The sequence below is a fragment of the Vanacampus margaritifer genome, chromosome 13 (genome assembly GCF_051991255.1).
Source record: "Vanacampus margaritifer isolate UIUO_Vmar chromosome 13, RoL_Vmar_1.0, whole genome shotgun sequence".
NCBI lineage: Eukaryota > Metazoa > Chordata > Actinopteri > Syngnathiformes > Syngnathidae > Vanacampus > Vanacampus margaritifer.
The window spans coordinates 7,106,977-7,125,162 of NC_135444.1; the positions used below are offsets into that span (position 1 = coordinate 7,106,977).

Genomic DNA, 18,186 nt, shown 5'->3' on the forward strand with positions numbered 1-18,186 from the left:
CACAGGCACAAAGAGACACCCAACTCCCATCCGATAATTTTAGCCACTTTTCACAGGCAGGATGGGGCAAAGACAGTTTAGAGATCAGGAAACTGTTGTAACAGTTTAACTGTGCAAGATCATTGGCCAAATATTTCTGCTTTTATCATTCCTAGATGTGCTGTCCTGCATGTTTGTGCTTCAGCAATGATGTGGTCCGAAAATGTTGAAATTACTATTGACCTTTTGCACGTGATGTCACCGCCCCAATGGGAACGCCCCCTCCGGGACGCTGGACGGCAAAAAAAAACGCTTGCCTGTATTGTAACCATTGAATCTCGTACAGCATAAAGTCCTTCATCTCATCAATTATCTCATAAAATGCTCATATCTTGCTGTGCTGTCGGTTGTACAGATAGACAAGAGACTAAACCAAATATTGCTTTTTTATCGCATACCTACTAATGAAGACAAAAGACGTAGATGGATAGCAGCAATCAACAGAAAGGAGTATTCACAAATTTGCAGCGATCATTTTGTGCGAGGTTAGTAGAAAAATGTTCAGCCATTATCTAGTAAACTTACACTCTAATAACTAAGAATTACGTGTTCAAAATCACATTAGGGAGCCAGATAGCTAGCGTCCACTCCAACTGCACGTAGACACATCTTAGTTTTAAAATGTATCTTCTTCAAAACTATTAAGTGCATTTGACCGTTTAATAATGGGGGATTTTGTTTTTGTGCTTGGAGTTTTTTCACTCTGGAGCCGGCCGGAATCATATTCATGAAATGACTGCATAGCTTGCCACTACCAGTCTTTTTTTTTTTCCAAGCTGGTCAACATAACATCATCACAGCGTTTCAATACAGAACGGAATGTGTCAAAATAAGTCAGCTATGATGATCAACAAGTTTTACCTTTGCATTACGAGGTATATTGTCCCCCCGGTGCGAGCGTAGCATCTCATCCTAGAGACCGCCAGTGACAAGTGTTTAAATCAGCTCCGGTGTAAGGAGGAGAGCCGGTTAGACACCGGCATTGACTACATAATGATATAGGTCATGCGCTGTGAATTTCGGCAAAGTCGCCGATTTGATTAACTTGGTCAAAACAGCAGGCGACAGAAGGTAAGTTGTTTTCAAACTAGCGATCTCCAATTTAAGTAAACATCGTGCTCTATGAGTCCCGACTAAATGTGCAACTTCAACTGACAGGCGAACTTTGGTTGAAGTAGTAGATTCCATGGCTCCATGGGCAATAATAACTTTTCATTTGTAAAATAACAGTCGCCAAGTCACTAAGTCGCTCTGGGTCACGTCCACTTCCATTCAACAATCATTTCCTTCTGCCGTCCGTCATAGGACAGTCACGTGATCACGTGACGTCGGTGCAAATGGTCAACATAATGAAGAAAATGAAAAAGTTCAGCCACTACTGCTGTTTTTTGTTAATTGTTGATTGTCACTATGGGGGTCTTCTCCCCCACGCTGCGAGTCACTGGCCTATATTCTGTGACAGGTCATCGGAATCAATCAGATACCATCTTTTCCAGGTCATCCGTTCCTCCACCCCCACTGTCATACACACTCATTGCTGCTCATCCATGCATAAGGGCACAGCGAGCGCATGCAGATTACAGTTCAGTAATTAAAGGGGTCGCAAACATGTTCACTTATGTTTATTTAAAGGCATTGTTTTCTTCTTTCGCTTGTTACTACTTTGCTATGGATGCATTACTCAGGTTTGTTTCTGTGCTTTGGTCACATCCACAAGTTAATGGTTGGCCTTTATTAAGTATGCAAATGTACTTGACTTCTTCAATGAAATGTTTAAGATTTTGTTTTGAAAAGGTAAAGTTTTTATTATTTCACAGGAGGAAAAAAAGAAGGCCAATGAATAGAGGGTGTGTTCTATGGCCACTAATTGATTGTCTGTATGACGTGCAATGGCTGTGGGCCAATTTCACATTGTTACAGTATGTGTGTTTAAGCATAATTGTGGATATTGATGTCAGACAAATTCATTGTAAGGAACGACATTTTGTGACTCTCCCCTACAGAAAAGCCTGACATGACAGCATAGCGACCTTTCCTTACATTTCTATGGCAATTGTTTCTATGTGGGTCTTCATCATTTGAGAGCAGCATTAAATCATGATTAAGAACAAATGTGTTCACGTTGTTTGTTTCCAGTTACTATTGATTGCGCTCTGAAAATGTCATTCTTCAGTAAAACAAACACAAAAAAGCATTTTTAAAATACAAATAAGAAAATATAATCTGGTGTGATATAAAAGTAATGTTCAAACAGGGAGGGACACAAAATACATGTCTTGAAATGTGGGGGGCAAAAGTAACATTTTGTAGAATCTGAATAAATAAATAAATAAATAAACAAACAAACAAACAAACAGTGCCCAGAAACATTCATGACATTAGTATGTAGAAAGGTAATTTGTGTTAGTAAGTATTACTAGTTCGGAGTCTTTCATTATATAAAGCCACTTTTTCTTTCAAAAGAGAAAATCTAGCTCAGTTTTGTTGGGTTTTGATATGTATTTAGGGTCAGAAAGACAGTCAGGCAAAACAGCTCCGCTGGGATTGCAGTTCAGACAATCCAGTGAGAGAACCAGATGGAGTCCTCCAGCGGCGCTAAATACTTTGGGGAAAACAGTTTTTCATGACTTTCTGGGACATTTTTATTCCTTTTGTCTGTGTCTTTGGATTCCTGTGCTGCACAAGTGCGTGGCACGGTGGGGCTTGTCACCCCTGGATGAGCTGATCTGGTGCCAGCTGATGCTTGTACAACTATTCCCTGCCTCAAAGAAACAGCTGAAGTTTGGCCTTGAGAAAACCTTTGTTTGATACTTTGCCATGGTCAAGTGAAGCACTATCTGATCTGAAAGCTCAAGGGTAACATTTCCTTTAAGTCACAAACTGTCTTCAAATGAAGAAGCACATAAGCCCGAGGCTGTCAGCCACACTCATGATAAATGAATTAGCATTAAACTATTAGATGAATGAATGATGTGGGTGTACAGCGCTGACGCAATGTAGAGCCATGAGACTGTTGAAGCTGGACAACAAGGTCAATGCAATACAATTCTGCTTGTTCAAACTGTCCTCTATGCTCTTGCATTATATAGTAGTGCCTTGACAGGGTTTCCTTCAGTGTTTAATCAGCCTGGCGTGCGCCAGGTTCCCTCCAAAACTGCGTGCCCCGCAGCCAGACTAAGAGTGTATTTTTTATATGCACCTCGATTTCACGAATTAGCTATTTCAACTATTCGATTTTTAAAATGACGAAGTAAGCGTATTTATTTTGTTTATTGCCCAGCCGTAGCTATCATACTGAAATGCTAAGCTATGTAGTTGTTTCAAATACACAAAGTGTAATTTTTTGTTTAGTTTGACGATGAACTTCAACTGTGAGTAGCAATAAACAGTTCGCTATCTGCCAAACTGCTGCTTGTTGCGAGTTTACTTCCACCATACGGGTATCTCAAGTCTGCATTCAGAAGTCAAAGCAGAAAAGTTAGCTGAACAACTGCTCGTACCTTGAAAACCTGTACAGTAAGTGGAGTCACTCGTATCTCAAGGCAACATTGTACTGTAGTCAAACTGAAACAAATTACTGTACACAATTATTTATCTTGGAAGTAAATTATTTATTCTGATATATACTCTCGAATACTACTGCAATCTTTAAAATTGGGACTTGAGAGTAAATTGAAATCTGAATAACCTTGAAGTTGCATTTTAGTGATTTCAACTAGCTCATTGTAAGGGACTTTTTGAAAAACGTATTACGATCCATATTGTATTTTATTTAGTAACTGAGAAAATACAACATACATTAATCTGTTCTTTATTTGCAGCAGACTGTCGGCAAAAACGTTAAAAAGTGCGAGTGAAAGTACTGAACGCCATGCCGCACTGCAGTGCGATGCAACACAAGATTGACAGTTGACACATGCCGTGATGCGGCATGCCCTCGAATTGAAAAAAAACAAACTTCAAATTCTAGAGCGGCGTCACGTCAACGTGGGAAGGCACATCTACTAGGAGAGTGGCTGGCGGAGTGATTTCAGAGCGCTAACGGCAATAGACCGACCAGCTGGAAAATCCTTCCAGTTGCCTCCTGGTAGGCTCCAACACAGACACTTCCAAATGTGTGAAACCTTGTGCATTGTCATCCTTGTGTGATGCCCTACAGCGAAAACTAAGACAACCAAGCGTAGAGTGGAAAGTCCTTTACCCTACTGATGTAATGTTACAAAAGTAATCATGGAATCCGCAGAGATGTGCCCTGAATCTGACCGGATACAGATAGCTATTAGCAATTGCTACATTGACTCTTCATGCTCGCACTGTCCAAATGTGCTGGTGATGTGATGCAGTAAAATATTACTTTTAGAATACAAGTACTCAGAGCTGGTGGGGCGGTGGGTAACCTGTGTGATGTTTACGACGTCATCTTCCACAAAATGTGCCATACAGTACATTATGTTTGCTCTTCAACCTTGGTCTGTCCTGGATTCTGTATAGCAGCCAGTCAGCCACAATGGTGTCTAAATGAGCACATCAGTTGTACACTTCTTTTTTTTTTTTTTTTACCATCTGTGCATTAAGAAGACACAAACTTGGTCCCTAAGGACTGAGGGTTTTTTGGAGGTCTTGTTGTTTTGGCAGACTTTGTTTCGTGTGAATTTCTCCCAAGGGTTGCTTTCTTTTGAACGTTCAGCCAACTACTTTGCAAAATAATAAAAAGAATCGTATAGCACCTGGCCAGACAAACACCAGCACCAAATATATTCCTTGCCCTATATATTTTTTTTTTTGCACAATAAAAGGAGAAACTCAAAAGCACACAAAAGCTGAAATTCTAGCAGACAAGGAGAGACAAAGGACTCCACGTGGAAAAAGTAGCACTTATGTGAAGGTCAGACAGTCATGCAGGAGAACTGACAACCTTTCCTTTTGAAATTTCTTTCCCACTGTAGTTAGTTGGGCTGTCAGAGGTGTGTAAAAAGTGTGCTGTGTGGTTTTATGCTGCATGGCCAATGGCTACACATGTTGAGCCAGTTCAGAGTCAATATGTTTTTTCTTTTATAATCAATTACCCGTTTTGACTATTACAATATTGCATATATAATGCAGAGATAACCCTACTGATATTCGTGCTTGTGTGCATGCGTATTTCGAGCAATGAAAAATAGCCGTCCCGACTACTTCCTGTTTGTGACATGCCAACACACCAATGTAATCAAGAGCCCTTTATACCCTTAAAATGCATCACTATCAAAAACAGTTGTTACCAATAGATTGGCAAAAAGAAAATAGAGCACAAACTGTCCATAATGTGACAATATGTCGGCAGAAAAAAACGTTGGGGCCATGAGGTACCTCCAATGATTTACAACTGTACTTAACCTTATACAGACGCTCCCCTACTTACAAACATTCGAGTTACGAACAACGGTACATACGAACATGTCTGCGCGCAAGCATGTCAAAAAATGTTCGGAAAGAGATGCTGTAAGTTAGATTTTGTATTGCGCACATTTTTCTGAGTACTGTAGTACTTCTTTCCGCCGCTAATACCGACGCTTGGCGCTGTGAGAGCTCACCCAGCATTGGAGGCTCAGCAACGTGTCGAGGAGGAGGAAGAAGAAGAAACGCCTGTCGCTCATAGATAAAGCCATCGCACTCTTCGAGCAGCAAGACCCAAATATTGAACGTTGCACAAAGGTTGCAAATCAATTGAATGATGCCATACAGTGCTACCGCATCATTTATGATGAAAAAAGAAGAAAACTGTGCAATCGTCGTTAGATCGCTTTTTTCGGCCAGTTTCTAGTAAATCCTCCAAGGAAGATACTCATCAACCTTCATCTTCTTCTCCTCGACCCTCAACTTCTTCCTACATTGAAGTTACGGAGGAGGAAGTAACTTTTGAAGCCCATTCCAGCGACGACGAAGAACCTCTCATGATATAAAATCCTCCTCTTCCTCCATCAAATCCTTAAGCATCGAGTACATCTTCCAAAAGTAAGTTAAACTTCATTTTATTTATCTTATTACGTACATGTACATACTGTGTGTCTCTCGCTCTCTCTCTCTCTAACATGCGTAGTACAGTACTGTACGTATTCTCTTTAAACATCAATTATAATACAAAATATAGCACTGAAGCAACTTACGAACAAATTCACCTTACGATCGCTCGGAACGTAACTCGTTCGTAAGTTGGGGAGCGTCTGTACTTACATACAGAAAACTACTTTGGAAAGTAGAACCGGAAGTTCAATGGTTTAACTTTAAAATACGGTGTTAGCATGTTTAAAAAGCACTTTCGCTTATTCAGCGACGACTGAATGACGAATACAGTGTAATTGGTATTGGTATTGCATGTGTGTATTTTTCGAGAGGGAGACCTCGATGCGATCCGCTTGCATTAAAACGCAGCCCATTTTTAAAGTTTTATATCAATCAGCAGCTCTGAGCAGCTCATGCTTGAGCTGTTTCCTTTCTTTGTAAGCACTGGGCTCCTTTTGAGGTACTCTGAATAACAGACGGGCACATTTGAACAACGCTCACAGGGTACATGCTCGCCTGGGGCACATTAATTTACTGTAAAAAGGCGTATTAAAAGTATTGATACATGGTTTTATGGATCAATATTAGGCTATAAAAAGCAATATCGGTTCTATATTGATATATCGATATTTTAAACCCAGCCCTAGTCTTTTATGACCACTCATTATGGTCATTAAGTAGATTTATGATCATAGTGACTTTGCCCAACCTGCTATGCATATGCAAGATGAATTGTTTCACAAATCCATGGTAATAAGGTGTCAGAAACTATTACAACAATGTCAGATACTTTAAGGGAAACAGGTGGTTGATGACTATAAAGTATTTTTTTTCAACACAGACACAAGGTTTAAATGAAACCACTAGGAATCACATCACACACTCCACAATGAGAAACATCAACAGGTGGATCGGGAGATAATTGTTTGAAAAAGTAGGGATGGGCACAGTGATCACCATTAGCTCCAGAAGAAGGCCTGTTGTTTCTGGAGACTCATCAAAGTTACAGACATCATTGCAAAAGCTCCTACGCTATAAAGGACTGACAGAACAAAATGTTGAGGAAATCTGAAGAGCCAAACATCATTTATATTCACAGATGAATCAATTATCAATGAATGAATCAATCATAAATTTACTTTTGACTAGTTCTTATGTCTTTGATGAACAGCATCATTAAAAGTGATGCTCATAATCACCACTGCCATCTTAACCATTAGTGAGACGGTATCGCTAATAATAGAGTAGGTCATTACAGATCACTTGTTGCCCATCCCTGCCATACACGGCTGTGAGACAAGGGAGGCAGGGGTGTGTACGTACCTCTCTCTGTGTAGTGGGTACATTTTATTGCTGGAAGGCAACTCCTCTGCAGCACAATCAAAAGAAAGTCAAACACACAGGGTAAAGAAGTTAAGAGTGCAAAGAATGATGTTTGACACAAGTATTTACGTTCAGGGTCCAATATACAGTGGAATCTCTAAATTCAAACACTTCTGGAGGTTTGCAGCGTGCACAGCCTCAAAATTTGCTCAAAAATTGTTCAACAGACATCAAGCAAGAGTTTAACATATTTCTCACAATGATTCAGCTCGGTTAAAAGTGAACTCCACAATGTAATTTGCTTTTTGAATTAGTTATTTTGTAATGATAGCCAATCAACCGGAAAGAAAAGCTATTGCAACATAGGAAAGTGGTATGTATGGTAACCTAATAAAGAAAGAAGAAAAAAATAGTATATCTTTTTTTTCTTCTATTTTTGTTTTCCAATGTTCAAATGTTTGTGACATTCCCTTGGCGTTCATAAATGAACCCCTAGGTAGGTACGGATCGTAAAGGTCTTATAATGGATATATTCAAGGGTACAGTAAGTACAATAAAGCACAAAGGGTGACAACATTGGACTCTTTTAAAGTACAAATCAGATTTTACTGTCAGTGTATAAAAGAAGTACCCACATTTGCTTGTATTATGTAACATTCAGTACAGTTAAAGCTGATCAACTGTATCTCTTAGATGTTGGCATACTGTAACAATTTGAACAACTTCAATTTACCCTATGGATTGGACTTTAATAGGGCACAACAAAAAATGTAAACAGTAAGTAATGAGGTTTTTTATGCAATGCTTAACTTTGCTTTATACTTACATAAAAGTTAAGACTGAATATTTGTGTCTTAAAGCATCACCAGGATATCACCAGGAATAAAGGTTATGGATGAAAGTCTTGATTCTGAGTGGGATTAATTCAATGTTTATTCTTTTCTATGAGAAATGTGTTAGGAATTTTAACAGAATGAAGGTTAACCAATCTCCCAGAACAGATAGTGACCAAATTTAGAGTTTCTACTGTTGTGATCAATTTATTTAGTGAGAGCTACTTAGTGTACAGTTATTTTACAAATGGTTTGTTATAAGCTACTTCTGCCCTACAAGATATCAAAATAAACATAGTCTTCATCAGCGAAGCTGAGCAGGCCAGAGTGAAATGATGGCACTGCTCAAACTGCTAAATGTCAGTGCTGGCTGACATTTGCTTTGTTGGGACGTGAGGTGGCATTCGCAAATGTCAGTGGATGTGGATTATCTGATAATGCGTTTAATGTTTGTGGATAGAAATCTTACGTGATGTAAGAGGGTCATGGATGTCGTGTTTGTATGGTGGAGGGCTGTCAACTTGATGATTTGTTTGATTTCTTAAATGTAAACCAAGAAGAAATAAGAGTGCTACACTTGAACAATCAACAGCAGTGAAGAAAATAACAATGGCAAACACAACTAGTAGATGTGATTGCATTCTGCCCATTGTGCTCATGTGACGGTTTGACTTCTAGCTACTAAGAGGAAACTGATTTTGCACCGAGGGTGACTGTGTTTGAACCAAACTATTGGCAGCAAGCATAAGCCAAACCAAATATACACTCTACAGCTGAAGAGACACACAGCACAGCTTGAGCTTCCGCATGCAAATAAACCAAGTATCCACTTTGCAGTAAAGCGGTCCACTAGTGTTTGATTGTGTGCTGTGGATGGAAATAGAGGAATAGAAAACAGGAAATTAGCGTAAATTGCACACATGGGTAACCTCTGTTTATGTGTTTCATCACATGACTGTGAAGTTGGAGCAACCTGAACCCATATTAGAACGCTAAAAGTCCCTAAAATGGTAATTAATAGTATTTATTTGCATGTCAATCATGACCTGTATGTTTGACCTTCGTGGGGTCACGCGGTTGAAACCAGGTCAAGATTTTAAGTTTACAAATGCAGCCTTTTCAAACGGCGAAAAACAGAGACGCGAGCCAAGTCGTGCAAATTTCCTAATGCTAAATTCACTGTTATGATGTCCTCCATTTACCCCAGACTACAACAGTGGAGGGAACATAAGACGTCAAACTTACCCCATGCTCCGAGGATCTTCAAATGAGAGCTGAACGCCGAAAGCGTTTCCACTGAAAACCCCCGTCTATTGTCCAACCTCGGTTTCCAAACTGTTATTGATTTTCCGTCAAAACGCTCCAACTAAAATTTTTCCTCGGGGGGGGGAAACACTTCCGACTCCCCGTTTTTCTTCCGACAGGAGTCCTCTCTTCTCGGCTTGCCTCCCTTTGTCCCCGGCTTTCCTCAGCCAACAACGCCGCGGCTGTGACTCCGTGCGTAATTACGCACCGGGATCTGTTTGGCAGCTCTAGAGTCCACACGGAGAGTAGAAAGACGCGAAACAGAGCGCTTTTGGTCAAAGTTCCGCCGGGACTTGAGCTCGGTTCTTCTCCCGCCTCTCCGCCAAGTCACACTGGGATCCCACTAACACCCATTGGTGGGACCTTGGAGTATTATCAGCGCCATCTGCTGGTAATAGAGCGAAAAAGCACTAAGCACCCCGCCCCCAATTCCATATTCAATGTCAGTGTAAAAGCACCCCAAAATAAATCAAATGAAATACAAAACAAGATGTGTATCCCACTTGTGGTATTCTGACTTTATGAATGTAATAAAGCTTAACTTGTCTGAGAGGTGATCATTTTAAAATGTGTTTATTAGGGTGCTTGTGCTTTGCAGCTGTAAAACTGCACTGTATCATATTGAGAGCTGTTCATCATATTTTGTTTTCCTTCTTTAACGACTTAGGGTATTAGAAAAAAAGCTCTCTGTATGATGCAATGCAGTTCTACACCACCGACAACCACTATGGATGGATGGAAAACAATGATTAAAATGTTTGCCCATTTTCTGACACGTTTACAGACGGTACCAGTCACAGAATCATAAATAATGGTTGTTTGTGCATTTTCTACACTGTCAGCTTGTAATACACCCTGTTTTTCAATAAAGGAGATGGAAATTAAAACCGCTTTTTTTTAAATCCAATTAATTTAATTGACAAAATAATCAACAGATTAATCGCTAATTAAAATAATCATTAGTTGCGGTCTGAATTTCAACCACAATGTATACAAAAAAAACGATGGGGTGAAAAAATCAGAAGGCCTTTGACTCATTCTTTATTTAATCTTCACAGCCCATTTCTTCCCCCATGAACATTCCAGCTGAGAAATGCTTTAAAAGAATTAGACACACCTTATTAAATATAATTTGGAGACAGAAGTGGCTTTTGCTTATGGAGGCAAAGCAGAAGAACAGAGTCAAACGGAACGGATAAGCAATGAGAGCAGTTTTTGCCCGATTTTTTTGTTTTGTTTTTATGCTCTGTGGCGATTTCTGTACAAGGTAGTACAAACATTAGATCTTGTTTACAGTATTATGGAGGACAAGCTGAACCAACAGACCTGTGCTCACCACTGGCAACCAAGTGTGCTGACACAAACGTGTCTCTTTGGTGAAGATGTTAAAAAAGGAATTACCTGCTGTTGTGATTTTAGACCAAACTTGACAGTGACACTTTGTGTCTATTAGCATAAAACAGTAAAAACACAGCATGAACAGATGATCTTTTGACAGTAAAAGGAGGAATTTCAGTAAAGCAGCAAGTGTACCAATTTAGCTGCATGAATTCTTTCATGACTTTCCGCATCAAATGACCGCATACTCTCACAAAATCATCAGAGAATCCCTGCACTCCATGGACAAACAGATATAACAGGCTTGATTCGAAATATTGTGTGTTGGCACCGTAAGGCCGAGGGACGCTCATAAAGCTATTTGGTTATTGTGACAGCTGCGAGCGACTGTTTGAAAGCACTCTATAAATAAAGATGACAATTTTTTTTATCCTTGATATCCATGAACTATAATATAATAATCTCTTCCTGCTGAATAGTAAGACGGTTCAGCGCACAAGTAGAATGACTGTGTCTTACTAGAAGCATTTATCCACCACTACATGACATTTCTGTAAATACAGTACACTACTAACCCTCTACCGAACCACTTGATATTAACTAGTCAAAAGAAGTAATTAGCAGCAACAGTAGTGCCAAAGTTATCATACAAGTGAGGACATTGAGGGTACTAGTGCATCAACCTTAAGATGGATACCATCAAGCCGTTTGATTTCCTTGATACCAACTAAAGCATCAAAGCATTGTTTGTTTATTTGGCATCTAGCTTAGACTGTGCTTGGAGGCCAAAAGTGGTACTTAGTGGGAAAAAAAATTGTATTAATAAAACAGTCAAGTCTTTCTACTAGTGTGCCATAGTTGTTCTATTGCTAGTGCGCTGATGTTTTTTTTCTCTTTCCTTTCCTCTTGTGGTGAAGATCAGGGGACGTTATTAATGTGTCAACCGTGGGTGTGCGAAGCCCTTTGAGACTCTTTTGTGATTAAGGGTGTAGCGTTTCAGCTCAGTGCAGTTGAGACAATACACGAAGCAAGAACAGACATCCACGCCAAAGTGGGGGTTCTCGACAAAGCTCGCCTTTTATTCTCTTCAAAAGAATTCGCCCGGTGGAACGTCACACGGTGGCAGAATGAGCCGTGTGACCAGTAGACGTTTTTTAAGTGCAATAAATTGTCTTACGATTAGTGCACCAAGATAGATTACCATGGATGTTGTATGAATGCTCAAACAGCTTTAAAAGCATTTACTTGATCATCAAAGAGCTTTCAGCTTTTATTAAAGGTCGTCTATAATAGAACAGATTCACTTATATTCCTTGATATTGATGCATTTGCGCATTTATTTGACAAAACTGATATCCAATTTATGGTTGTAGCCTACTTGGGGGCTCAAAGTGTCACTAGTAATTAAACAAAATGTTTCTCGTAAAAACCGTTGAGTAAAGCAGTCGTTCTACTCGTGTGCCCTAACATAGTGACATGGATACCAAGGCTATCAAATAAACGCCTTTTTGTTTTCCGTATTTGTCTACGAAGCCTGAGTCGTCCTTACTAACACTTTGGCTAAATGGGTGTCTTATTCACATTTGTATTTTATTTACAAGTTTGCGTTTCATTTTATATTGGTATTTTCTTTTTCTTTTATTCTTCTGGAAAGATTCATTAGGCATATCTGTTTGTAGCATATGTTCTGTACATTAGAATAAAGTTAAATAAATTGCAAACAAATAAAATAAGCTACAAAAAAACAACAACCCCACTGTGACGTATCGCTTACCGATGCATGCTGCGCCGCCAAGCGACCGGAAACTGTCAATACAATAGGAGGGCGTTGGAGATGTCGTCACCGGTCACATCAGGCGTCAACAGTCGATCGCTTTCTGCTTTTCCTTGACGACGCTGTACACTGCCTTTAAACACCATGCCCTGGCAACGTGTTTATTTCATTTTCTCATGAACTCTTGCAAAATGCTCTACGAGTTTCACCGTGTGCTAGAAGATGGCGAAGTCGGATGGTGGGGCTATCGCATCGACACATTCGCAGAACAGGTGAGTGAGTCGGAGCTGATGGCTGTGGCTTGTCCTCGGGGCTCGGTTGATGGTTCTTTTGGCATCGCCTTGTACCCGCATTCGAGCTAGGGCTGGACTATAGGAAACACCGAGGATCAATCCGGGCCTCCACTCTTGCCGGAATTGTGCTAGGCTAGGAAGAGCAAGACATTGGTTAACAAATTACGAGCAGAGCTCAACCGTTGCGGGCATTTCAACTGCAGTGTTAATTTCTTATGTTCCTACATTATTTATTCAAGATGAAAGCAAATGGTGGGTAATGACAATACTGCTGTTACAAATCGTAACAGTGTCTAAAAATTAGGGGTATGAATTGCCTAGTACCTGGCGATTCGATTCATATCACGATTCAATACCGATTAATTCCGATACGAATCTATAAATTGATTATTGTGATTTTTTTTTTAACTCAAATTTAGAAACTACTGATCAGTAAACTTGTACATGTACACTGTAAGATTTGTATGAAAATGTATTTATCTGAAAATTCAGGTTGCAGTCTGTTTCATGTTTGAATAGCACTAAATTAAGATATTAAGGCTTAATGTTCCATTTATATAATTCTGCCATGCTTAATGTGTAAATCCTAACCCTAAGTAAGACGTTTTGTTGAACATTCTCAACAATATTCTCAACAATATTCCTACATACCAATAAAAATACTGAACACATAAAAATATCGAACACACAATTACATTGAAATTAACACTTTCTTGATTTTGAAATATGTATTAGTCAATATTCAGATTTTTTACCTCTTAAGTTTTACTGTGCTGCAAACATTTTTCTGTTTGTTCGTCAGGTCCTTCCATAAGGAATGGCTTGAACGAGATATGAAGCCCAACCAATGTCAAATGCCAGATTTGATACTTTGAAAAAACAAGAAGTAGCAACACAAGTAATACTTTCTTAAACGTTTAAATAATACAGAATCTGCATCTGAAATAATCACTGAAACTTATATCATGATGATACAGGGCCAATGCCAGTTCTTGCAGGGCCACTACCCCAAAAAAGGCTTAATATAGAGTTCTGGTGACATTTGTTGAGCAATAAAGTGTCACGAAGACACCACAACATTCTGCATGGTATTCACTGAGCAACAATGTTTACTAATACCAAATAATTCATGCTGATCTACTATAGCGACTGCCCTGCATAAAGCTAAGTAAATTTTGCCAGTGAAATAATTTCGACAGCGTTGTTACATTCAATTCCCTTGTCCGGCAGACCTAAAATGTCCGCCTAATTCCGTGGAAGAATCTTGAGAAAAGATGAGTTACTTGTTTCACTCAAAGGTCTTTTTTCTGTTTCAGTATGGCTAGCAAGAATAGCACCCTCCGCTGCACGTTTTCAGCCCCCAGCCACAGTGCCACTCTCCTCCAGGGCTTGTCGATATTGAGGGCTCAAGGTCAACTTCTTGACGTGGTGCTGGCCATCAATGAGGAGCGCTTCCAGGTTCACAAAGCTGTGCTGGCCGCTTGTAGTGATTACTTCAGGTCAGTGTGGATCACGGGACTATTTCCGATCCCATTTACATTTAAAATTCAAAGCACTTGACGCTCGCACTCAAAGCAAAACACTTAGTGCAACTAGACTGAAAGTAATTTGGTGGGGAGTGAAAAGTAATTCGCTGGAAAATGTCAGACACACAATAAAGTTCAAAATGATGTTGTTTAGAATATATTCTGACCTGAGTATGTATGTATTCTTATTGGCCGAACTTCACAAGTACAGAAGTATGTTTACCAGATGTGATCACTAATACTAAAACTAGAGTCACTAGGACATAGTTTTTGGAAGAAAGAAATGGAAATAAATAACATGACTTTTGAATGGCAATTAGATATAAAGAGGGTCTTGGTGCGGGATTCCCTGTGCAGTCTAGACCTGTGGGATGATTCAGAACAATATAGAGATGTCAGCCCCTTGTGTTTTCATATCATTAAGAACTCTGACCTTAAGGAAAGAAGCTACAGAGTATGATTTCAGACGAAATATTATGTAAGATTTACCATTTGCACTTGAATTTATGTTGCAGAGCTATGTTCACTGGAGGCATGAAGGAGTCAAATCAAAATACCATTGAGCTGAAAGGTTTGTCCGCCCGGGGCCTAAAGCATATTATAGACTTTGCTTACAGTTCGGAAGTCACTTTAGATCTGGACTGCATTCAGGATGTCCTTGGAGCAGCTGTCTTCCTCCAGATGGTCCCTGTTGTGGAACTCTGCGAAGAGTTCCTCCAGTCAGCCATGAGCGTTAAGACATGCCTATACATCGACCAGATGGCAACCACCTTCAGCCTGTCTTCCCTCAAGGCGTCGGTAGATGCCTTCACCTTTCGCCACTTCCTTCAAATAGCCGAGGAGGAGGACTTCTTGCACATTCCCATGGAGCGCCTCGTCTTCTTTCTGCAGAGCAACAAGCTGAAGAATTGTAGCGAGATTGATCTTTTCCACGCAGCTATTCGATGGCTGCGGCATGATGAGTCTCGTCACGCCCAAGCCAGCAATGTCCTCTGCCATGTGCGCTTTCCTCTCATGCGTTCGTCTGAGCTGGTGGACAGTATTCAGAGGGTCGACATCATGGTGGAGGATGAGCAGTGCCGCCAGTACCTCCTGGAGGCCTTCAATTACCAAATTCTTCCATTCCGACAGCATGAGATGCAGTCACCACGCACGCTCATTCGTTCCGACGTCGTGTCTTTCATCACCTTTGGCGGCACCCCGTACACCGACAACAACTGCACAGTAAGCACCAAGGTTTACTACCTCCCTGACATTGCTTCCCGACAGTTTAAGGAGTTGACTGAGATGGACACGGGGCTTAGCCACGCTTGCGTCGCTGTCCTTGATAACTTTGTGTACGTTGTGGGCGGGCAGCATTTACAGTATCGCAGTGGCGAGGGGGCTGTTGACAGCTGTATGCGCTTCGATCCGCATTTGAACCAGTGGCTACGTATCCAGCCAATGCAGGAGGCCCGCATCCAGTTTCATCTCAGCGTCTTGAACGGGAAACTTTATGCCACTGGAGGGCGCAATCGATCTGGGAGCCTGTCATCTGTGGAGTGCTATTGCCCAAAGAAAAATGAGTGGACCTACGTGGAACCATTAAAACACAGGATTTGGGGTCATGCAGGGACTCCATGTGGAGAAAAGCTGTACATCTCCGGTGGTTATGGCGTCTCTTTGGATGACAAGAAGACTCTTCACTGTTACGACCCGACGTCTGACCAGTGGGACTTCAGAGCGGCCATGAATGAACCTCGAGTGCTGCATGCCATGATATGCTGTAGAGATCGGGTTTATGCTTTGGGTGGACGCGTGGACCGTGTTGACCGCTGTTTTGATGTGCTGGCTGTCGAGTATTACGATCCACAGAGTGACCAATGGACCACAGTCAGCCCGATGAGAGCAGGGCAGTCTGAGGCTGGCTGCTGCTTACTAGATGGAAAGATCTACATTGTCGGGGGTTACAACTGGCACCTGAACAATGTCACAAGCATCGTCCAGGTGTACAACACAGAGACTGATGAGTGGGAAAGAGATTTGCACTTCCCCGAATCCTTTGCTGGCATAGCTTGTACACCAATCATACTTCCACAGACACATGTTGAATATCTGACCTCTTGGCTGTGATCATGTGCGTTATTCAGGCTCATGGGATTTAAAGGGGAAGTCAACCCTCCAAAACATTCTTGACAATAATATGTTCCATGTAGCCCCACTAGTCTAAATACAGTATTCTGGTTAATATTGCATTACTGGAATAAGAGTTAAACAGCAAAATACAGCAGTTTTTTTTAATCAACATCAGAAGGCGGCCATTTTGCCACATGGTGTCTAGTGAAAATGACATCATAGTTTCTCAGGTAACAACCAATCACAGCTCAGCGTCAAAAAACAGGTGAGCTCTGACTGGCCGTTGCCTGAGCCGAGCCACTGTGACGTCATCATCAGTCAGAGTAATTGGCAAAATGGCCGCCCCCTGAGATGGATAAAAACGGCTGGATTTTGCTTCATAACTCATATTCCGCAAATGTGAATTAATCAGAATGTCATGTTTAGACTAGTGAGGTCACATATAACATATTATTGTTAAGAAATATTTAAGGTTGACTTCCCCCTTTAAGACAAGGACCATAAATGGTAGTCATGGAATGAAGTGTTTTTTTTTTTTACTAGATGTAGGGACATAGCACAATACATTTTGATGTGAAGTTCATACATGATTACTTGATGTGACTTCACGTGTAGTCCATCTTTTTGTTGAATTTCATATTATAATAATTTCACATTTGATTTGGGGCCATTTGATATAGCAAATTATGTCCAATCAGTCATTATTATCAACAGCAACAACATTATTACTTGATCAGTGAGTTAATCATTTTCATCAACATTTATCATACAAAGATGAAATCATTTAACTGTTAACTCAATGGCATTTTAAAAAGTAATTTATGGGTTTAAACCTTATTATCTGTTTTATTTTTTCTTGTTTTTATTCCATGAGTCACTAACCAACTTGCTAAAGGATCTATTTTACAGGCCTTGCCTTGATTTGGATCAACTGTAAATGAACTATATACTGTATATCTACCGAGAACCAAGTCCTTAACTTAATCTTTTTCTTCCTCACTGTGCTCTTGTTTACCAAGCTACTTACTATCTTTATATATAATCCTGTGTGTGGACCTTTTGTGACAGCAACCTGACACATTAGTGTCTTTGAAAGTCAGCTCTTAAGTGCTTTTGTCTTTGTGTATGAAACGTTTGTGTCTTTTGAGTTGATATTCCTAGCTGCAGTCAAGGGATCTTTCATTTGTGGCTCGATTTTGACTGCATTTTTCAAAACACAAGGAGACATTACTAAAGTTCTTTTGAAGGAAAATGATGGCCACAGATCTGAGACAATGACCGCAATGCACAAGCTGTTAAGGATATAATGTGCACTTTGCCCATGTCAGTAAAAGCACATTGTTTTTTGAACATAGTTTTTTGAAGTGCAATATAAAGAACTCCCGTCACATGAGAATGTAATCATTTAATAAAGCTGCATCTTGGTTTAAAACAAGCTCTGTGTTTTGTTCTTTGGGTGCAATGGAGTATGAAACATTGTGTCAATTAGCAACTGTGGATGTGTTTGTACTCATTTACATTTTCTTCACAATGCAATCAGATAATTATGCACCCATACTGTATGCCTGTTTCCATAAATTACTGTACAGTTGGTCAGA

At 40.2% G+C, this 18,186-nt stretch overlaps 2 protein-coding genes across 4 annotated transcripts in view; one reads left to right on the forward strand and one right to left on the reverse strand.

Moving 5' to 3' along the window:
* Positions 1-9,913, reverse strand: part of LOC144062171 (homer protein homolog 3-like) — a 47,088-nt gene extending 37,175 nt beyond the window's left edge. The window contains exons 1-2 of one of the 3 annotated variants that reach the window (XM_077583230.1): positions 9,483-9,913; positions 7,405-7,450 (exon numbers count right to left, since the gene is read on the reverse strand). In XM_077583230.1, the coding sequence (XP_077439356.1) occupies positions 7,405-7,427 (23 nt within the window). In that variant the 5' untranslated portion in view covers positions 7,428-7,450; positions 9,483-9,913. The remainder of the gene's footprint in view (positions 1-7,404; positions 7,451-9,482) is intronic. The other 2 variants (XM_077583232.1, XM_077583231.1) reach the window with 2 other exon arrangements.
* A 2,516-nt stretch (positions 9,914-12,429) lies between these two features.
* Positions 12,430-18,023, forward strand: klhl26 (kelch-like family member 26). Its single transcript, XM_077583229.1, has 3 exons — positions 12,430-12,926; positions 14,264-14,446; positions 14,989-18,023. The coding sequence occupies exons 1-3, from the start codon at positions 12,877-12,879 to the stop codon at positions 16,583-16,585; spliced, it is 1,830 nt and encodes a 609-aa protein (XP_077439355.1). The 5' UTR covers positions 12,430-12,876; the 3' UTR covers positions 16,586-18,023.
* Positions 18,024-18,186: the final 163 nt, after the last annotated feature.